General features: G+C 41.8%; 2 protein-coding genes across 10 annotated transcripts in view; both read right to left on the reverse strand.

Moving 5' to 3' along the window:
* RUFY2 (RUN and FYVE domain containing 2) overlaps nucleotides 1-7457 on the reverse strand; it is a gene marked incomplete at its 5' end in the record, with an annotated part of 51087 nt that extends 43630 nt beyond the window's left edge. For 6 of the 9 annotated variants that reach the window (XR_013961644.1, XR_013961645.1, XR_013961646.1 and 3 more), the window contains 2 exons: nucleotides 5062-5235; nucleotides 7047-7457. Coding sequence is in view for 5 of the 9 variants with exons in the window: in XM_080687964.1 (XP_080544090.1) it covers nucleotides 5062-5235; nucleotides 7047-7050 (178 nt within the window). Of the gene's footprint in view, nucleotides 1-5061; nucleotides 5267-7046 lie in introns of those variants that run through there. The other 3 variants (XM_080687965.1, XM_080687968.1, XM_080687963.1) reach the window with 3 other exon arrangements.
* Nucleotides 7458-14965: 7508 nt separating this feature from the next.
* Nucleotides 14966-23141, reverse strand: part of DNA2 (DNA replication helicase/nuclease 2) — a gene marked incomplete at its 3' end in the record, with an annotated part of 35307 nt that continues 27131 nt past the window's right edge. The window contains 5 exon segments of the mRNA XM_080687991.1: nucleotides 14966-15034; nucleotides 16659-16805; nucleotides 18114-18296; nucleotides 22910-22978; nucleotides 22980-23000. Of these exon segments, the coding sequence (XP_080544117.1) occupies nucleotides 14966-15034; nucleotides 16659-16805; nucleotides 18114-18296; nucleotides 22910-22978; nucleotides 22980-23000 (489 nt within the window).

Below are 23141 nucleotides of genomic sequence, written 5' to 3' on the forward strand. Positions count from 1 at the left end.
TAACTGTACTAACTTCCTTTTAAATATTTACTTTCAACATATCTAACAACATAAAATTATTCAGAGACCTTACCTCTTTTATCATCACACAGCCCTGTTGATCAAGAAGAGCCTGTTAACCAGGATCCTGATATTTGTCCTTATCAGAAATATGCAGGCAGGTAATTACAGTAAAAAAAAAAATACTATAATAAGGGCTTGTTCTTTACCAGTACCAAAATAAAGGTTGATCTTTATCAGTTTATTAAGTAAACCAAGGACAAATAAAAAGTCACTTTACTTTTAAACATGAAAAAATTGTGGCTTTACTTTTTCTTTTATTTTCTTCTGAGATTTGGGTAATATAAAACCATGAAATCACTATCCATTTCTTTCTTAAGACTGACCAGCTCTCCTGCAGATCCCGTGTGCCTATAATATGCACCAGCCATGGACAATCACGAAGATAGGCAACTTTTCCTTGGGGGAGAAAAATCAATCGGCACAAAGTAGTTTTAAAATGATTCCCCAAAATAAGACTATGACTGCTAGGACATGCCTCGTGTTATTCTTTGAAATAAAGGAAAATAAATTCAGAAAAGAGTTTAAAAATTAATTATTTTGACCATCTTTGGCAAATTCCATTTCAGCAGGTTGGGGGAAAATAAACATCTAAGTTACTGCTACTTTTTAAAATAAAAAGGAACTTTTCAAAAAGACTGATAATATCAAGAACAGGCAAAAATGTGGGGAAACAAACACATTCACTGTTATTTGATAAATTAGTGAAACCTTCATAGATGCCATTTGCCTATTTTGATCCAGTAATTCTATACCTAGGAATTCTAAAGAAATCCTAGCACATGTGCACAAACATATATACCCAATGATGACCTTACAGCACAATTTTAATAGAAAAAAACTGGAAACTAAGTGTACATTAAGAGGAGAATACTTAAAAAGTTATGGTATACATATACTATGAAACAGTATACAATCACTACAAGTGTGATAAGGACACTTACAAAAATGGACAGATCGCCAAACCATGCATACCATCACGTTGTGTGTGTTTTTTTAGAGAGGAGAAAAGGGAAAGTCACAGAATAACACTTATAGCACAACTCTATTTAGAGTAAAAGAAAAAAAGAAACAAAAGGAAAGAGCTAGAAGAATGACAAAAATCCCCTTTAGGGAGGAGAATGAAGGGAAACTGTTTTTGCTCTATATGCTTCTATTTTTATTTATTTTTAATATATTTTATTGATTTTTTACAGTGAGGAAGGGAGAGAGATAGAGAGTTAGAAACATCGATGAGAGAGAAACATCGATTAGCTGCCTCCTGCACACCTCCTACTGGGGATGTGCCCGCAACCAAGGTACATGCCCTTGACTGGAATCGAACCTGGGACCTTTCAGTTCGCAGGCCGATGCTCTATCCACTAAGCCAAACCAGTTAGGGCAGCTTCTATGTTATTTGATGTATGTACAAAAAGAGTAGATTTCTCTACTTACATATTTTTTTTTATTATCATAAGCCTTTAATTAAAAAGTGGAAGCTAAAAAACAAAAACAAACTCATAGATATAGAGAAGAGACTGGTGGTTGCCAAAGGCAGAGGGTAGGAGTGGATAAAATGAATGAAGGTAGCCAAATAAATCATGGGGATGTAATGTATAATATGATGACTATAGTTAATACTACTGTATTGTATACAATTACCATAATTAGCCCTAGCTGGTCTGGCTCAGTGGATAGAGTGTTGGCCTGTGGACTGAAGGGTCCCAGGTTCTATTCCAATCAAAGACACATGCCTGGGTTGCAGGCTTGATCCCCAGTAGGGGGCATGCAGGAGGCAGCTGCTCAATGATTCTCTCTCATCATTGATGTTTCTCTCTCTCTCCCTCTCCCTCTCCCTCCTTCTCTGAAATAAATAAAAATACATTTTAAAAAGTAGATAAAATCAAACAAACAGAAAAATCTGATGAGGAAAAAAATTACCATAATTAGACCTTCAGTCTCTGTAGAAGTGTATATGATGATCACATTTAAGAAGTATAGCCTGGGCAGCATCGCTCAATTGACCTATGAACCAGGAGGTCAAGGTTTGATTCCCCACAACACATGCCCAGGTTGCAGGCTCGATTCCCCAGTGTGGGACGTGCAGAAGGCAGCCAATCAATGATTCTCTCTCATCACTAATGTATGTTTTTCTCTCTCTCTCTCTCTCTCTCTCTCTCTCTCTCTCTCTCTCTCTCTCTCATTCTCTCTCTCTCTCCCCCCCCCCTCTCTGAAATCAATAAAAGTTTTTTAAATTTATATTTAAAAAATATATATGAGCCCTGGCTGGTTTGGGTCAGTGGCTAGCAGGGGTGGGCAAACTTTTTGACTCGAGGGCCACAATGGGTTCTTAAACTGGACCGAAGGGCCGGAACAAAAGCATGGATGGAGTGTTTGTGTGAACTAATATAAATTCAAAGTAAAGGAGCAGAGGGGAGAGCAAGAGAACCGGATAGAACAGCCGGATCCAGCCCGCAGGCCGTAGTTTGCCCACGGCTGGGAGCATCGGCCTGTGGACTGAAAGGTCCCAGGTTCGATTCCGGTCAAGAGCACATGCCAGGGTTGTGGGCTCGATCCCCATTCGGGGGTGTGCAGGAGGCAGCCAATCAATGATTCTCTCTCATCATTGATGTTTCTCTCTCTCCCTCTCCCTTCCTCTGAAATAAATAAAAAAAAATTTTTAAAGTTTAAAATGATACATGAATAACCACCTCAATAATGAGAAGTTGTTGCATTTTAATAGGAGACCCTTTTGAATATTTCCTGATGAGTTGCTCTTAGCTGCCAATCTGACCCACTTTTGCTGCTTCTAATCTTTTCTTCAATGTATACAAACATAAGCTACAAGAGAAAAATAAATATATAACCTTAAATAATACTGTATTATATTTTAAAGTTGCTAAGAAAGTAATCTTAAAAGTTCTCGATACAAGAAAAAAACTTGTAACTACATGTGGTGATGATGTTAACTAGACTTTTGGTGATCATTTCACAACATATACAAATATCAAATCATTATGTTGTATACCTGAAATATGTTACTTGTCAATTATATCTCAATAAAAATAAATTAATAAAAATTTTAAAGAAAAAGAAATGAGTACATTAATAACGTCACATAGGATTTCTCAAATTTTGGTGCCAGGACTCCTTCTCAGTTTATTAAAACCATATTTAGATAAATATCCTCTTTTGCTTTTTAAATTAACCCACACTTCATGCACCATAGTCAGAACTTCTAAGCCTTCCTAACCTACTTAGGCTCCAAGTACAAACAAAAAAAAACAAGCTTCTTTTGCTTTATAACAGTCACCTTAATATAACTTATATAGCCCTCTACACAGATGCTGATAATATGAATTAAAGACCAAAACTGTCAACCACTGTTACTAGAAGTGCAGGAAGCCACCGCTTGCCAATGTTGTCAATGCACCTAGGAACTCGGAAGGCCAAAAGACCTTGGGCTTTAGCAGGGCTGATGCTAAGCACCTCGTCTGTTGAGATAGTGGTGGCTCAAGGCAATTCCCTAACCCAGTAGTCGGCAAACTCATTAGTCAACAGAGCTAAATATCAACAGTACAATGATTGAAATTTCTTTTGAGAGCCAAATTTTTTAAACTTAAACTTCTTCTAACACCACTTCTTCAAAATAGACTCGCCCAGGCCGTGGTATTTTGTGGAAGAGCCACACTCAAGGGGCCAAAGAGCCACATGTGGCTCACGAGCCATGGTTTGCCGAATACTGTCCTAACCTGATAATCCTTTTACTATTTACCAAACTTTACCTTTAATATGCCTGTATGCACTGCTAAAGGGAAAATGTGTAGTCAAGTAAGAAAATAGCAGACCAGGCCAGAAGTAGGTGTGCGTCTTCAAGAAAGAGGCTCCACCTAGCCCCCAATGCCTTCTAAATTCATATTTCTTGTATAGTATTTGCATTTGTGTGCTGGCCCCTCCTTCAGGTGCTGAACCCCACCGCAAAGGTTGTGGCAAGAAGTAGTTATTTTAAGTAAAAGAAGAGTTATTACACAACATATGTTAAATAACTAAATATAATACAAATATTTTACACACATTATTCAATATGAACTGTATAGAAGAATATTCACTATTATCATTGTTTTCAGGGAGTACTCACACCTCTACAATAATCCAATCCAGAAGACATGCTCCCATGCATTAAGGAGGTTTAGATTTCAACAATCAACTATTTTAATTTTTTTATTTTATATATTTTTTATTGATTTCAGAGGGGAAAGGAGGGAGAGATAGAAACATCAATGATGAAAGAGAATCATTAATCAGCTGTCTCCTGCAAGCCCCCCACTGGGATCAAGCACACAACCTGGACATGTGCCCTGACTGGGAGTTGAACCGTTACCTCCTGGTTCATAGGTCAATGCTCAACCACTGAGCCATGCCAGCAGGGCTCAACAATCAACTATTTTAATGCAATTTGTTCAATAGGGCTCAAACTAATAAGAAGAGTTCATATCAGAATCACCAAATTTAACATTTTTAAAATAATTCCATAAATGTCCTAGAACAGTGGTCGGCAAACTCATTAGTCAACAGAGCCAAATATCAACAGTACGATTGAAATTTCTTTTGAGAGCCAAATTTTTTAAACTTAAACTTCTTCTAATGCCACTTCTTCAAAACAGACTATCCCAGGCCGTGGTATTTTGTGGAAGAGCCACACTCATGGGGCCAAAGAGCCACATGTGGTTCGCGAGCCGCAGTTTTCCGACCACTGTCCTAGAAGATGGAAACCAATTCAGGGTATGTTGAAAGTTTTAAAAATATGCTTTTTAACCAAACACAATCAAGTAAGCATTTTTAAGACCACCCATTTCAAAACATAAAACAGTAGGGCATTTTCTCCCAAAACCAACCCACCGAGTATTTTAAAATATAAGGTAACAATAATTATGGTCTCAAAAACACCACATTTCTAAGAATGTTTAGGATTGGGGGAGGGGGAAAATGATCTTAAAGTTAATTAATTTTTAAAAATGATACCTTTAAGACCGTGTTTCAGACAATGTTCCATAACAACAAAGAACTGCTGCAAGGGGGGATAGTCAGAATCCAAAGTGCGGCCAAAGCTGAGAGCAGATTCAATGAGTCCTTTGATACTCAGTTTAGCCATGTTTAACAAGTTTGCTCTCTCTACAGCTGTGGGGTCTTTTGTAGCTGAAAGCACAAGAAAGGAGTCCAACTTCATTTGCAATACATGACATTGAACAATATACTAGTACAAACCCCTTCCTTCCCCTATAAAACCAACAGTTGCTTGCGTTTCCTTGGTCGACAAATTAGTCTTCCTAACTAACCTACAACTCCTCTTTATGTCTCTCACATACACTATAGAACTCTATCATGCCCACTCCCAGTCAAAGTTTATGAATTATCCCCAAGATCCTGCAAACCGGCTAGTCTCTGGTATTTGTTTTATTTTTATGGTACCCCTTTACAGGGAGCATGAGGTTTTTTTGGTGTTTGTTTTTTTTTTTTCATGAATTTCTGTAGAGATAAGTTTAGACTAATAGACATGTTTAAGGGTCTCATGCAAAAGGTGGCTAGCAGGAACCATCCAAAGATGAATCCCAAGGCAAAAATATAAAAATGTTCATAATTATATTGGCAACAAAATAAAAGGTAGTTAAAATTCTAAGATTCCAGTATTACGCGTAACAATCATTACAAGTAAATAAAAACACACTGACAAATAAGGGGATACAGGGGAAGCCATTCAATTTCCACTCATTTTAACTATCTGGTTTGTTTCATTACAACTCTCGGCCTATGTTGCATGGCTCCTTCCTTTTCCCAACTTCACAGGAAGGTTCTTTCACGCAGCTGACTCAGGTGAATAACAAGTTAACAGATACATTTCAAACAACCGATCTCAATGGATATTTTCAGTTGACAAAAAGATATTTTTTTCCCCCACAAACTGTATTCGCAGTTAACTCAGAAATTCAGATGCTACCCCATACTCGCATCACTGTTGTGAGGGGCAGGAGTACTGTCAGCATACACAGATGACAAAATGAAGTGCGGAAAAATAAAGCACTTAGTAAAGCGTTCCATCCTCTGCCAAGTTCACTGCCCCGAGTCAACCAAGTGCCCGTTTTTCCTTCCCTGAACAAGAGTCCCGGGTTCCTAAGGACCCAGCATTCTAGCTCTGACCTCAGACGGCCCTGCACGAAACGCAAACAGCCACACCTGCTCTGACCAAGCGAGCAGGTGGGAAATTTCCACCATCGTTTCTTCAACCCGCACAGTGCTAGGACTCCCTCTTTTTTTTCTCAGGGACGAGACCGCTTGGTGTTTCATAATCTATGGAAATTCTCCATTTTTCTTAACAGTGCTCAGCACAATCCGATGCGACCAGCAGACAAAGGGCGCCTTCGCAGCTGCGGGAGGCAGGTCGGTGCTGGGCGCCGGCGGCTTCCGCGGAGGAGCGTTCCCCCCGGGCCGCGCTCAGGGCCGGTCCCCGCATCTTGCCCGGGCCTAGAGCCCCTCCCCTGCCTCCCCATCTCTCCCCAGCAAGGCTGTCCAAAGGCTCGGGCGGCCCCCAGGACGCCCGCGAAGGGCTCACCCGGGCTCTGCGGCCGTCGCTGCGCCCCTCCCCCCCCCCCCGGCCAAACCTGAGCCCCGTCTTCCCTCCGCCACCCCCAAACCGGGGGAATCTTCGCCCGTCCCCAACTGTCCCCCGACCCGGCAGCGGCACCCGCCGGCCCTGTCCACGCGCACTGGAACTGTAGAACCCAAAGCCCTCGACCCTTCAGCCCCAGAGCGGGGACGGGAGGACCTGGGCGGCCGCGCGTTGCCATGGTGACCCCGGGCGCCCCCCGAGTCCCCGGCCGCCCCCGCCCAGCCCCAGGCCCGGTTCCGGCCCCCGTTCCGACCCGGAGCCTCGGTGCCCACCACCACCAGTCCTCCTGGTCGGGCCGCGGCCTCCAGCCCAGGACGCGGGACCCAGCGGCCGCTCCCCTTACCCATGGCGGTGGCGGCGCGTTCTCGGGCGGGGACTGCCGGGGCCCCAGCGACTCCCTTCGGGTGCGCGGCGGCCGCCACGGCGTCAGCACCAGGCCCGGGCGGCCCACAGCGCTCCCGGCGGCGGGAGGACGCGGGGCGCGACGCCGCGAGTGGGGCGGGGGCCACCGAGCCTGCGGCCGCAGGAGAGAAACCGCCTGCGCGGACCCCGCGGCGCCCAGCGGCGCCGGAAGGAGGGAGACGGAGCGCGAAGGGGCGCTGGGTCTGGGCGCCGGAGGGCGGCACCCGGTCGCGCCGAGGGTGCGCGTCCACGGAGATGCGGCCACGTGCACACGTTTTCACCACGGGGGGGCGGGGTTTCACCTGGCACACCTGACAGCTCCCCTCTCACATCCGCAGACTCCTAGGAGAGCACAAGAATTTAGAAAACCCGAAGCAATTAACAGCCGGCGGAAACCTGCCAACACGTCACAGCCCAAAGCACGACGCCCGCACCAGTACCTACCCTGGTTATAAAAAGCAGCGAGGACACCAGCCTAACAGAGGGTCACTTCGTAGATGATACAAATGTCTAACCACTATGCTGTACGCCTGACACTGATATACCATTGAATGTCAACTATAATTGAAAAACGTTAGCTGAAACCGGTTTGGCTCAGTGGATAGAGCGTCAGCCTGCGGACTGAAGGGTCCCAGGTTCGATTCCGGTCAAGGGCATGTACCTTGGTTGCGGGCACGTCCCCAGTGGGGGGTGTGCAGGAGGCAGCTGATCGATGTTTCTCTCTCATCGATGTTTCTAACTCTCTATCCCTCTCCCTTCCTCTCTGTAAAAAATCAATAAAATAAAAAAAAAGAAAAAGAAAAACGTTAAATGAAAAAAAGCCGTGAGGAACGATCTTACCAACCAAAGGAAACAGGTGTCGGGATAAAGCCAGCGTCTTCTCCTTTAAGGCAGAGGGGAAAACCTCATGGTCAGATGGCCCTATGTTTAAGCTACATGGGGTTGGGAAAGGTGTGCTATTAGGTAGATCAGCAGTTGCTAGAAATGGCCGAGATATTTCGTGAAAATTGGGCGATGTGTTCTCGTCATCACTTTGGCCATTATCAAGTCCTATTATGCCTCTTTGCTGCTTTCGGTTTTTAATTTCATTTATTGTGAGGTGATCATACATGGATAAAATGTGTAAAACATATACACAGTTTAAAGAATCATCATAAAATGACCAGCTGGGTAACCACTGCCTGATTGAGTGAGCATCCTCCCCGGGAAAGGCCACGAGGCACCCCTCACTCACAATCCCCCGGAGGTAAATACTATCCTGACTTTTAAAAGAATCATTTCCTTGCTTTGCTTTTCTTCTTTTTAATATATTTTTATTGATTTCAGAGAGAAAGGGAGAGGGGAAGAGAAACATCAGTGATGAGAATCATTGATCAGTGATGAGAGAATCTTTGATTGGCTGCTCCTGCATGCCCACTACTGGATTGACTGGAAGTGTACCTTTCAGTCAGTCCAGAGGCCGAAGCTCTCTCCACTGAGCCAAACCAGCCAGGGCCCTTTGCTTGCTTTTCTGTATGTTACTACCACTCAAGTATGTGCCCTTAAACAATGTAGTTTATTTATAAAATTTCACAAATGGAATAACACTATGAATTTTGTTACTTGTTTCACTTGCTGAACATATTATTGACGTCCATGAGGAGTTTCCAGGTTGGGTTGTTCTAGGTTGTACATACATCCTGGTGCCTATATGCAAAACAGCCTTAAAGGCATATAATTAAGAACAGAATTATTGGAAATTAGGTACACCTTTCTTAAATTTACCAGATATACCTTTCTTAAATTTACTAGATAATGCCAAATTATTTTCAAAACTCTTCTCAGAATTAACACTCCTATCAGCAATGTAGTCTTTCTGTAACTCCATCTCCATTCTAATGCTCGAATTTCTTCATTTTTGGCCAATCTGTTGGGTAGGTGATTATATTCTGGGTTTATTTTATATTTATCACACTGATGAAATTGAACACCTTTCTCATGTTTATTTACTATTTGGAGATTCTCTTTTGCAAAGAGACTGTTCAAGTCATGAACCTATTTTTCTATTGACTTATTGTAGGGTCAAGCCAGGATATGGCCCAATCCCCCTCCCAGTCCGAGGAGCACAGCAGCACGAATGGAGTGTTTCCCACGTCCTTGATAGCTAACAAGGTCACCAGGCTGTTTGTCCTCCGTCTGCTGGCAGGCCTTTCCCTTATCTTGGTTCTGCCAGATAAGCGCCTAGCCTACTCTTGCCAAGTCCAGAAACTCACCGGACTGGCTGCTAGGGGCTGCCAGAGGTCAGTAATAAAGGCTATGTCTTTCCCTCCTGGTCCCCCTGCGAGGTCACGATTCGATCCCCAGTGGGGATCGGTCATTGATATTTCTATCTCCCTCTCCCTTTCTCTCTGAAAGCAATAAAAATACATTTTTTAAAAGTCAGGGAAAGCTAAGAACCATATGATTTCACTCATATGTGGTATATAAAACTGAAACTTGTGAACACAAACAGCAGTGTGGTGGTTGCCAGAGGGAAGGGAGTGGGGGAAGAAGTGGGTCCTAATATATAGTGATGGGAAAAGATTTGACTTTGGGTGGCAAGCACATGGTGTAATATACAGATCCTGTAACATAGAACCCACACGTGAAACCTTTACAAACATGTTGACCAATGTCACCCAATAAATTTAATAAAAATAAATAAAAATAAATAAAAATAAATATTTCGGTGGCAAAAAGAAATATATACATATACACATTTATATATATATATATATATATATATATATATATATTAAAAAGTAACAATAATTAAGTGTCTAGAATCTTGTAACCAAGACAGACTCACAAATGACCGAAAATTTAGAATTCTTCCTCAGGTTCTTCTTCCATAGGCTTTACTTTATAGGCCATACACACTTATAAAGAAGCAACTACTGCCTAAACAAAAAAAAACTTCTTACTCATCTCACTCCCAGGAACTGACATTATCTTAGGATCCTTCCTGTTATGTAATGTCAATACTCCTTGGTTTCATCATTAGAGCATTATTACACTTGTCAGTACCGGAAAAAAGGGCTGGACAACGATGAACTTAATTATTATTCAGTACTAGTGGCCCGATGCATGAAATTCGTGCACATTAAAAGGGGATTAATTAGAGGAAATAAATATTGCTATTTGCCTTTCTCTATAATAGAAGTGTCAGAGATGAAAGAAAATTAGTAAAATGTATATGAAAACGTTCCTCCTGTCAGAGTCTGGGGCACACCATGGGACCCAGAGTCAAGTCCCCGCCCACCCACATGTGCCTCAAAATTGCGTGAGACCCAGACCCGGCCGGCTCCCCCCTCCCCCCGCTCATTGGGATAGATCCAGACCTCGCTAGTCCCACCCTTGTCAAGCCCCACTGGGCAGGGAATGTAGCCTCAGGTCCCCTGGCCCGGCGCCAGGATGGGGGGCATGGCCTGAGGTCCCCCAGCCCAGAGCGGGGTGATGGGGCATGCCTTGAGGTCCCCCGTCAAGCCCCGCCAGATGTGGGACATGGCCTGAGGTCCCCCGTCAAGCCCCATCATCAGAGGTCCCCCGTCAAGCCCCCTCAGGTCCCCCCTGGGCAAGGGGTGTGGCCTGAGTTCCCCTGACCCAGCACTGGGGGTGCACCTTGAGGTCCCCTGTTAAGCCCCGCCAGGCAGGGGGGCACAGCCTCAGGTCCCCTGGCTCAGTGCTGGGGCGGGGAATGTGGCCTGAGGTCCCCCGGCCTGGTGCCAGGGTGGGGGGCGCGGCCTGAAGTCCCCTGTCAAGCCCCACCTGGTGGGGGGCGTGGCCTGAGGTCCCCCAGCCTGGAGCTGGGGCCAGGGAAGCAGCCTGAGGTCCCCTAGCCCAGCACCAGGATGGGAAGCGCACCTTGAGGTCCCCCGTCAAGCCCCGCTGGGTTGGGGGGGCATGGCCTGAAGTCCCCCGTCAAGCCCTGCCAGGTGGGGGGCGTGGCCTGAGGTCCCCCGGCCTGGCACTGGGGCGGGGGGAGCAGCCTGAGGTCCCCTAGCCCAGCACCAGGACGGGAAGTGCACCTTGAGGTCCCCTGTCAAGCCCCACAGGGGTGGAAGGCAACCTGAGATCCCCTGTCAAGCCCCATGGGGGCAGGGGAGGGTGTAGCCTCAGGTCCCTGCAGATTGCTTGTTAAGGCTCCTTATGGGAACTTGGCCTCAGCTGTGAGTGCAGCCATCTTTGTGACAGAGTGATGGTTAATTAGCATATTCCCTCTTTATTAGATAGGATTAATAATTAACACAGTACAATCTAATGGTAGACAACAATTTATTTAATAAAAACTTCCAGTAATAATTTTTAAAAAAACATGTGAGGTAGAAGCAATTGAGAGAAATTAGAGCTTTCCCCCAGAAGATAGATACACTAGGGTTAAAACTGGTCACCATACACATAATTAAGAACTTTGAGATAATTATGTTTTCCAAAAATTTTTTTATAGAGAAAAAATTGAGTAATACCCCAAAACAAAGGGGCATATGAAATTAATAGGTGAAATAGGATCATACATTTTACATTTGTCATCAATTCAGCAAACAAAATTTCTAAAGAATAAGAATTTTCTTTTATATCAAAATCTACATTAGGCCCTAACCGGTTTGGCTCAGTGGATAGAGCGTCGGCCTGCGGACTGAAGGGTCCCAGGTTCGATTCCGGTCAAGGGCATGTACCTTGGTTGCGGGCACATCCCCAGTAGGGGGTGTGCAAGAGGCAGCTGATCGATGTTACTCTCTCATCGATGTTTCTAACTCTCTATCCCTCTCCCTTCCTCTCTGTAAAAATCAATAAAATATATTTAAAAAAAATCTACATTAGAATATTGAATACTAAAAATAACAAGTGGGAGAACAAGACAGAATCAGAAATTACCGTAGTTTTCCATGTATAGGACGCTATTTTTTTCTAAAATCGTTAGACTGGCCCTAGCTGGTTTGGCTCAGTGGATAGAGCCTCAGCCTGCAGACTGAAGGGTCCCGGGTTCAATTCCGGTCAAGGGCATGTGCCTGGGTTACGGGCTGGATCCCCAGCAGGGGGCGTACAGGAGGCAGCTGATCAATGATTCTCTCTAATCATTGATGTCTCTCTCTCCCATCTTCTCTGTAATCAATAAAAATATATTTTTAAAAAATTGTTAGACTGAAAATTGAGGGGTGTCTTATACATGGAAGTCAGCCAAGGAGGGAGCCATGTAGGTGTGTAGCTGCCCATACCTTGTCAAACAGGCTTCTTCCAATTATGAGCCTTATTGTTACTGACGGCAGCTGATGCTGTAAATGGAGGTGGAGGTGGAGAGTGCACAGATGTAACAGGGACCAGAGCTTTCTAAGCCCATAAACATGTCAAAAAATAAAAAGATAAATACTAGTAAGCAATTGTCTTACTCAGCAAAATTCAAATTGAATGTAATCAGCTATGCAACAGAGCATGGAAACAGCTGCAGAGAGACAATATGGACCTCCTCCCACTGAGTGTCTGATCAAACAGTGGAGAAAACAGGAAGAACAACTCATTAAGATGCCAAAAAAGAAGGCCTTAAGAGGAAAACCAGCAAAATGTTTAAAATATTGATTTCTTAACTTTGGGTTGGAAAAGTGGGGGGCATCTTATACATGGGGGCGTTTTATACACAGAAAAATATGGTAATAGGAAATAATCAATTTTAAAGTACTAATTTAAAAGACTAGGTTTCTTCTGAAATTACTTTTGGGGTATTATTTAAACTGAGAGATGTTTTGTAAACTCTGTAAAATACATAGAGAATATAACATTCCAGTAAATTAATAAAAAATAATAAAAAATAAAAGACTAGGTTTCAAATGAAAACATGTTCGAGTCCTAGCTGGTTTGGCTCAGTGGATAGAGCACCGTCTTGCAGACTGTAGGGTCCCAGGTTCGATTCCAGTCAAGAGCACGTGCCCGGGTTGCGGGCTCGATCCCCAGTAGCGGGGGGCTGTGTAGGAGGCAGCCAATCAATGTTTCTTTCTCATCATTGATGTTTCTATCTCTCTCCCTCTACCTTCCTCTCTGAAATCAGTAAAAATATTAAAAAAAAAAAAAAAAAAAACACAAACAAAAAAAAACATGTCTGACACCAGAAAGCAAAAGTCAGGGGGAAAAAAAGAGCAAAATGGCCTTTCGATCAGGGACCTCAAAATACCGGAAAAACAAACAAACAAAACCAGCCTGGCCTGTGTGGCTCAGTGGTTGAGAGTCGTCCCAGAAACCAAGAGGTCATGGGTTTGATTCCCCATCAGGGCATGGGTTGCAGGCTCCATCCCCAATAAGGGACGTGTAGGAGGCAGCCAATGATGTTTCTCTCTCTCATCAATGTTTTTACCTTTCTATCCCTCTTCTTTCCTCTCTCTAAATATCAATAAAAACAAATTTTTAAAAAAAAAATTATAAATATAAAATGTATACCTATGTTCTCATCACGATTGTGCTTACATGAAAAAGAAATCAATTTTCTTTACCTATATTTCAAATAAAAATATATAATAAAAAATGTATAAAATCAAATTAATCTTGAAATTTTTTTTTTTTTCCCTTCAGCTAAGACAGGAGATGATTTATTGTGCACGTTACATTCAGCCACAACTGAGAACAGAACCAGTCCAGAATGTCACGGGTCCAGGGCAAAGATCCAAAAGAGACTGTTTTTGTTAAGAGCAGGGTTGGTCTCTCAAAAGGCGCCGCGGCGTTCAGATGGCATGTATGTTCCAGATCCCACGGAGACGTTCTAGACAGCAGGCACGCAGTCCGACAGCTTGGACCGGCCCCTGGCCTCTGGCTTCCCTCTTCTGCTCCTGTGGCTTTCACGGGTGCACAAGCTTGCGGTTTACTTGGACCTCTGCCTCATCTTTCTTCTTTTGCGCTTCAGCCTGCGCATTCGCTTCTTCCTCCACTTGGCTCTCATGGCGCAGAGGTTTCTATGAAGATGGCGCTAAGGCCGAGAGCTAATCTTGAAATTTTAGATGTCAGATCCCAAAATAATCCATTTCTTATTTTTTTTTCTTTTTTCTTTTTTTTAAATATATTTTATTGATTTTTTACAGAGAGGAAGGGAGAAGGATAGAGAGCTAGAAACATCGATGAGAGAGAGACATAGATCAGCTGCCTCTTGCACACCTCCCACTGGGGATGTGCCCGCAACCAAGGTACATGCCCTGGACCGGAATCAAACCCGGGACCCTTCAGTCCGCAGGCCGACGCTCTATCCACTGAGCCAAACCGGCTAGGGCAAGAATCCATTTCTAAAGCAGGTAAACATTTAGCACATTCTTTTTTTTTTTTTAATATTTTTTTTATTGATTTCAGAGAGGGAGGGAGAGGAGAGGGAGAAGGGAGACAGAGACATCAATGATGAGAGAGAATCATTGATCGGCTGCCTCCTACACGACCCCTACTGAGGATTGAGCCCACAACCTGAGCATGTGCCCTTGACAGGAATTGAACCTGGGACCCTTCAGTCCACAGGCCGAGGCTCTATCCACTGAGCCAAACCTGCTAGGGCAGCACATTCTTTGTAGGTCACACAAAAACACGTATATAGTACTATAAATTCAGTTCTGAGTACACCTAAACTGAAAAAATAAATAGTGCTAAATAAATAGTATGGTGATAAAACTTTATGTTTAACAACATTATACAAAAACAAAACAAACAAAAACCCTGGAACTTTGAACAAAGTACATTTACACCATTTCATACCCTTGGGATAAAAGTTATGTCTACCACCTAACCAGGCACTGATTTTACAGCACGCCCAAATTATTAACAATAGGCAATTGCTAGAGATCACTATTCTAGTATAAAAAATGCAAGGAAAACAGTGCTTCATCTTCTTTGAAAATCACCCAATATATAACAAAGACTTTCATGTTCTCCTGATGGAAGATCAATGATGTAAAATAAATTAAGGAAGATATATTTAGCACACTATATAATTACGCTAGAGGCCCGGTGCATGAAATTCATGTGCGGGTATGGTCTCTAGGCCTGGCCTGCAATCAGGGCCATCTTTCCCAGCTGACGCAGCCGGCCCCGCCCCTTGCCACCACCCACCCCTGGCCGGCTCCAGGAAGGGACCGAGAGGTTGGTCAGCAGGCCCCAATCAGGTAATCGGGGCCTGCAGGCCGGGGGCAGCTCCTGCATTGAGCATCTGCCCCCTGGTGATCAGTGTGCATCATAGCAACCAGTTGTTCTGCCATTCGATTTGCACATTATCCTTTTATTATATAGGATAAAAAGATTTATGACATTATTTAGTATTTTATAATTTAGTTTACAGGACTGCTAAAATAATTACAAAGATTTTTATGGCATTCTATGGATAATAATGTATTAAGCAATATGGTTTATGTATCTTAGCCTAACATATTTATATATATATTTTTTTAAATCCTCACCTGAGGATATTTTTTCCATTGATTTTCAGACAGAGTCAAGGGGGGGAGGGGAAAGAGAAAACATGGATGTGAGAGAGACACATCAATTGGTTGCCTCCGCACGCACCACAACCGGGGCAGGGATCAAACCTTCAACCCTTCGGTCCACAGGCCGACACGCTAACCACTGAAAAAACCCAGCCAAGGCGTATTCATATGATTTTTTTAAAAAGATTATCTATTTTTGCCCTGGCCGGGAGACTCAGTTGGTTGGAGCATTCTCCCATACAACAAAATTGCTCAATGGTTAGGGCATTGGTCCTCGACCTGAAGGTTGAGGGTTCAATTCCTGGCTAAGGGCTCATACCTCTTGCAGGTTCAATGCCTGGCCCCCAGTCCAGGCACGTGCAGGAGGCAACTAGTCCATGTTTCTCTCTCACATCTATTGTGTTTCTTTCTCCCACCCTCCCGCCCCATTCCTCTCTCTAAAATCATTAAAAACATATCCTTGGGTGAGGATTTTAAAAAAGATTTGTTTTTAAAATAAACTAAAATATGGCATGAAATACTTCTCCTTTTTCTTTCCCTCACCCAAGGACATGTTTCTCATGGATTTAGAGAGAAGAAGGGAGAGAGAGAGAGAAATATCAATGTGAGAAACTGATCAGTTGCCTCCCAAATGTGCCCTGACCAGGAATCGAACCCACCACCTTTTGGTGTACAGGTGGATGGATGTTCCAACCAACTGAGCCACACCAGCCAGGGCTCCATTTTTTAATATAATGCTTTGTCCTAGATTTTTTTAAAAAGTTTATAAATTGGGGTGAGAGGACCCAGAAGAGATATCCAGTTTTCCTAGATATGTCTAGGAATCATTCACCCTGTTCATTAGGCAACAGATCAAGTCCCTTTTCTTCCCCTTTCTCACTTCACAAATTATCCTTCTCCATCTTCTTCATTATTTCACTTTTTGTTTAAAATTACTTCCTATGAATTGTTTTCTCTTTCCCCCTTGTAGAATCAGACCTTTGAAATATGCACATGGAAAAAACAAGACATTGAGTGTTAATTTACACAAGTACATAGTAAAGTACTCAAAATAGCACAATCAAATGTGACCATGCAGAAAACAAAAAGGATATTAATTTTTCTGAGTTTAGATGACAAAGTAGCTTCCCCAAAGGCGGATAGCGGTTTAGTGAGGACACACATCCCAGGAGAATCAGTTTATGTTTGGCTCTGGTTATAGCAACATTAAGACGTCGCCAATCTTTCAAGAGTTCACCAAGCTGAAAGAAAGAGAATTTTCCATTATTTAAGTTTTCATATATTTGAGTTTTCTGTCAAGGAACATAATTTGTCTGAACTATTTTATTTCTTTTAATACTAAACACTAAACCACTAGGGAAGGTCATTTTGTTATTAAAAAAACAAAAACAAAAAATATTTATTGCAAAAAAGATTCAACACATTAAAAAATCTAGACAGATGGCAAAACTTGTCCACAATGTCAACTTCAAATATCTTATCTTGAGTGTGATATCCTAGCTATAGTTTAAAAATATTAAATACATGCAATAAAAATGTTAAAGTAGAGCTATCTGTTTGTAACAGTAATAAAAGCAGAAGACCCAGGGGAGGGGTTAAACATACCACGACACGTACATATAATGGAAAACTACACAACAATCAGGACAGAATGAAATCTCTTTCCAAATAGTATTGACGTGAAAAGATCTCCAAGCTATTTTATTAAGTGGAAAAGCAAAGTCCTGAATAGTATACGTAGTACCTTTTGTGTGAAAAGGAGGGAACTAAGAATGCTGACTCACATCTGCTTGTAAATACCTCGGAAATTCTAGAAAGTTATCCATAAAACTAAAAATGCGACTATCTGAGGATAAGAACTGAGTACAAGAGGAACAGGGTAGAAGGGAGACTTTTTACTACCTACATTTTTAAAACCACACGGAGTTATCACATAGTCAAGAAAAATGAATCACGAAGAGGTAAAAATGCAAAACAACAATACAACAAAAACTGGAATTACCTATAAATCTAATAGTATGTCTACGGAAGCCTTTATAGTTAAATGCCCCAAATGCAACAGCCAGAGGTGGGAGCAACTCAATGTGTGTTCATGGATAAATGGATAAGTAAATTGTGGTATATGTATGCAAAGGAGTATTATTCAACCTTTAAAAGGAAATTCTGCAGCATGCTAATGAGCCATGAGCACATTATTCTAAGTGAAATAAGCCACTTGTGAAATGACAAATATATGATTCCATTTATATAAAGTACCTAGAGTAGTCAAATTCATAGAGACAGAAATTAGAATGATGGTTGCCAGGGGCTGGAGGGAGAAGGAGTTAAGGAGTTGTTTGTTATTCATGGGGATAGAGTTTCAGTTTGCAAAAAAACATTGTGGAGATCTGCTGCACAACAGTGTGAACATACTTAACACTACTGAATGATACACTTAACAATAGTTAGGGTGGTAAATTTTATGTTCTGTGTTTTAAACACAATTTCCTAAAAAAAAGAGAGGAAAAAAGTGTCCCATACAAATCAGCAGAAAAAAACAATTAACTCACAGTTCCATCTTTATTACTTCTAACAAATGATACTAGAACGATACTTTTGTCTCTTCCTTGGTATTTGTCTACTGTGTTAACTTCAACCATCCCAACAGGAGAATGTGCCAATAAATCATTGATGATCTTTAACTGCTGCCTGTATGGTGCAATGATACCAATATCAGAGGGATTACATCCAGCCTAAACAGAAAAGGAAACAATTCAAAATTTAAACTCTTAATTTTTGTAAGTTAAGCTTTACTAGTACTAAATTTACTTAATTAAATGTTTACTACATAATGTGCCCAATTGATGTTTATAATAGATATTCCTATCACAAGGAGTAAATACAATTATTGAATTTGCTCTAAATCAACGTTCACATTTCCTGAGATGAAATAATTTCCTCAAACATTGCTCCCTTGATTTTTAGAGGCTCATGGCAGTATAACGGTTTGCATGCTAATAGAACAGTGCCGCCATACAAAAAGAGTATAAAGAAATACATTTCACTTTTTGCCATCCCTTACACTGAAGTTTCCAATCCCCAATCATACTGACTGCAGCACTATATTGACACAATCAGAATTATTTGATGTTACAAAAAGTTATCCTAAAAGGAAACCCAAAATGGCATTATAAAAATTACATGTCTGAGATAGAGGATCTACCTAAAACATAATCACAAACCCAAACAACCAAAATGAGGAAACAAAGAAACAACCCCCAAAGGAAAGAACAAGTGAATTCTCCAGAAGAAAAATGAAGCAGAGATAAGAAATTTATCTGAAACAGAGTTCAGAGTAATGATGTTAAAAATGCTCAACAGTATGAAAAAAGATATAGTAACTATGAAAAAAGAACAGTCTGAGATAAAGAATGACATAACACAAATAAAGAACACATTGGAAGGACTACACAGCATATTAGGGGAAGCTGAGGATCGAATCAGTGAATTAGAAGACAGAGTTGAGACTGAGTTGAAAATATCACTCAATTAGAGAACCAAAAAGAAAAAACAATTAAAAAACAGGAGGACAGCTTAAGGGAGCTGTGGGACAATTTGAAATGTAACAATATTAGAATAGTAGGTGTGCTGGAAGAGGCAGAAAGGGAGAAAGGAATAGAGAAGGTGTTTGAAGAAATTAAGGTAGAGAGAAACCAAGATGGCGGCATAGGTAAAACACCTAAACTGCTGCCTCGCACAACAATTTCAAAACTACAACTAAAAGACAGAACGGACACCATCCAGAACCACAGGAAAGCTGGCTGAGTGAAAATTCTACAACTAGAAGGAAAGAGAAAAGCTCACAGAGAATTGGAGGTATGGCAAAGGGTCTTTGTGCGCGCAGAGAGGAAGGGCGGCTGAGAGCCTGGCTGACTTTCTCTGGTGGAAGGGGGAAGGAAGCCTCCGACCGCACTGAACCCCAGTTCTGACTGCAGTGAACCCCGGTTCCAGGCGAGCCCCTGGGGACCCACGCTCTTGTGGGGGGAGTCTGGACTCTCGGGTGGAGACTCGGGAGCCGGGGAAGGCAGAAGTCTGAAGGCGCACGCGGGCCAGTGCGCACAAAGGCTGCGGAGGCTGCCACAGGCTTTCCCTAGTGGAAGGGAGTCAGAGGATCCTGACTGCACCGAGCCCCAGTTCTGACTGCAGTGAACCCCAGTTCCAGGCGAGCCCCTGGGGACCCACGCTCTTGTGGGGGGAGTCTGGACTCTCAGGCGGAGACTCGAGCTGGGGAAGGCGGAGGACTGAAAGCGCACATGCACGCAAGGGCAAGGCTGACAGGAAGCCAAGACTGAGACTCCACCCCATCCAAACTGAGCACAGAGGCTATTGCAATTTGGCAAGTCTAATCCTATAAGGCTGTCTCCAGCACCGAACTTCTCCCAGCATAGACACAGCTGATCCTTACAGCCAACTGGCCCAGAGGTCAATTCTTCCCAGTGATACCAACAACAATCAAGACTTAATTACAACAAGGCTGTACACACAGTCCACAAAGGGGTGCACCGAGAGTGTCCACCTCAGGTTAACTGGGGAGGTAGACCCACTGGGCCATATTGGAAACCTAGCACAAATATCTACCTTACCAACTCAGGGAAGCAGTGAAAATGCGGCGTCAAAGAATCAGATCACAAATGAAAGAAATGGAGGAAAACAAACGACTGGATATAGAATTCAAAACCACGGTTATAAGGCTTTTTAAGAATATCCTAGAAAAGGCCGATAAATATAACGAGACCCTCGAAGATATGAAAAAGGACCAACTAGAAATTAAACATACACTGACTGAAATAAAAAATATTATACAGAGACCCAAAAACAGACAAGAGGAACACAAAAATCAAGTCAAAGAATTGAAATACAAAGAAGCAAAAAACACTCAACCGAAAAAGCAAAAAGCAAAAAAAAAAATCCAAAAAGTTGAAGATAATGTAAGAAGACTCTGGGACAACTCCAAGCGTACCAACATCAGAATTATGGGGGTGCCAGAAGAAGAGAGAGAGCAAGATACTGAAAACCTATTTGAAGAAATAATGACCGAAAACTTCCCCCACCTGGTGAAAGAAATAGACTTACAAGTCCAGGAAGCCCACAGAACCCCAAACAAAAGGAATCCAAAGAGGACCACACCAAGACACATCATAATTAAAATGCCAAGAGCAAAAGACAAAGAGAGAATATTAAAAGCAGCAAGAGAAAAACAGTTAATTACCTACAAGGGAGCACCCATACGACTGTCAGCTGACTTCTCAACAGAAACTATGCAGGCCAGATGGGAGTGGCAAGAAATTTTCAATGTGATGAATAGCAAGAACCTACAACCAAGATTACTCTACCCAGCAAAGCTATCATTCAGAATTGAAGGGCAGGTAAAGAGCTTCACAGATAAGAAAAAGCTGAAGGAGTTCATCACCACCAAACCAGTATTATATGAAATGCTGAAAGGTATTCTTAAAGAAGAGGAAGAAGAAAAAAGTAAAGAGAAAAATTATGAACAACAAATACATATCTATCAACAAGCGAACCTAAAAATCAAGTGAATTAAAAACCTAAGGAACAGAATAATCTGGTGAATATAATAGAATCAGGGGCATAGAAAGGGAGTGGACTGATAATTCTCAGGGGGAAAGGGGTGTGGGGGGTACCGGAAGAGACTGGACAAAAATCATACACCTATGGATGAGGACAGTGGGGGGGAGGTAAGGGCAGAAGGTGGGGTGGGAAATGGGTGGAGGGGAGCTATGGGGGGAAAAAGGAGAAATAATTGTAATAATCTGAATAAAGATTTATTTAAAAAAAAAAAAAAAGAAATTAAGGTAGAAAACTTCCCTAACCTGGTAAAGGAAAAAGTCACACAAGTTCAGGAGGCACAGAGAACCTCAAACAAGAAGAACCCAAACAGACGCACGCCCAAACACATCATAATTAAAATCCCAACAATTAAAGACAAAGAGAAAATCTTAAAGGCAGCAAAAGAAAAGAAAAACGGTTACCTACAAAGGAGTTCCCATAGGCTGACACCTGATTTCTCATCAGAAACTCTACAGGCCAGAAGGGAATGGCATGAAGTACTCAAGGTAATGGAAAGGAAGGATCTGAGACCAAGATTTTTATATCCAGCAAAGCTATCATTCAAAATAGACGGTCAAATAAAGAGCTTCCCAGACAAAAAAAGGCTAAAGGAGTTCATCACCACCAAGCCAGCATTACAAGAAATGCTAATGGGATTGCAGTAAGGGATTGCTAAAAAGAAGAAACAGAGAGAAACCTAGCCATACAGAGTTAAAATGGCTATAAATAAGTACTTTTCAATAATAACCCTAAATGTAAATGGACTAAATGCTCCAATCAAAAGGTGTAGGGTAGCTGAATGGATACAAAAACATGATCCAACCATATGCTGTCTACAAGAGACTCACCTCAAAACAAAAGACACACACAGGAGGAAAGTGAAGGGATGGGAAAGAATATTCCATGCAAATGGAAAAGAAAAAAAAGCTGGACTAGCAATACTCATATCTGACAAAATAGACTTTAAAAGCATCATGCTAAGCGAAATAAGCCAGTTGGAGAAAGATAAATATCATATGATCATTTGTGGAATATAATGAACAACATAAACTGATGATCAAAAATAGAGGCAGAGGGGGGAAATATATATATACTTGAATATAATAGAAGCAATCCTGTTATTTGCAGATTTTTAATATTTCCTACAACTTTTATGATATCATACTATGTTAGTACAGTTTTGGTAATATTAGTGTACTTAAAATCCTTTTATTCTTTTTTTTAAATATATTTTTATTGATTGTTTACAGAGAGAAAGGGAGGATAGAGAGTTAGAAACATCGATGAGAGAGAAACACCGATCAGCTGCCTCCTGCACACCCCTTACTGGGGATGTGCCTGCAACCAAGATACGTGCCCTTGACTGGTATTGAACCTGGGACCCTTCAGTTCGCAGGCTGACGCTCTATCCACTGAGCCAAACCGGTTAGGGCAAATCCTTTTATTCTTGAAATTTTAATGTTTATTGCATGTAACATTTTATATTTAAGATCGTTTTTCTTGAAATATTAAGGTTTATTGCATGGAACATTGTTATATTTAAAATCGTTTTTCTTGAAATTAAAAAAAACTGAAAAACAATTACATGTCTGAGATAAATTTTCTCAAAATTAATCAGGCTTCCATCCTCTTGTCTTAATAAACAAGGGCAAATGCTACTATATCTTAAGTTCCTTGCCTAACATCCCATTATGTTGCAAATATTAACTTTGGCCCTCAAAATAAAATTCTAAATTACCTTAATAAAAATTGAGGTCAGGAAAACTATGAGTTTGGCTTCTGTTATATTGCTCACACCACTCTTTTCGAACTTGTTCTGGTGCTGGAACCTAAACAGAAAAATATGCATCTGCTATCATAAAACAATCTCTAAAGTTAAGAGCACACAGGTAGCTATAGAGACTGCACTGCCAGTTGTGGAGACAGCTGAAAACTTCTTCATCCTAAAAGGTGAAGGTAAAAGAATTAAC

Source organism: Plecotus auritus (genome assembly GCF_963455305.1).
Source record: "Plecotus auritus genome assembly, chromosome: 9".
Taxonomy (NCBI): domain Eukaryota; kingdom Metazoa; phylum Chordata; class Mammalia; order Chiroptera; family Vespertilionidae; genus Plecotus; species Plecotus auritus.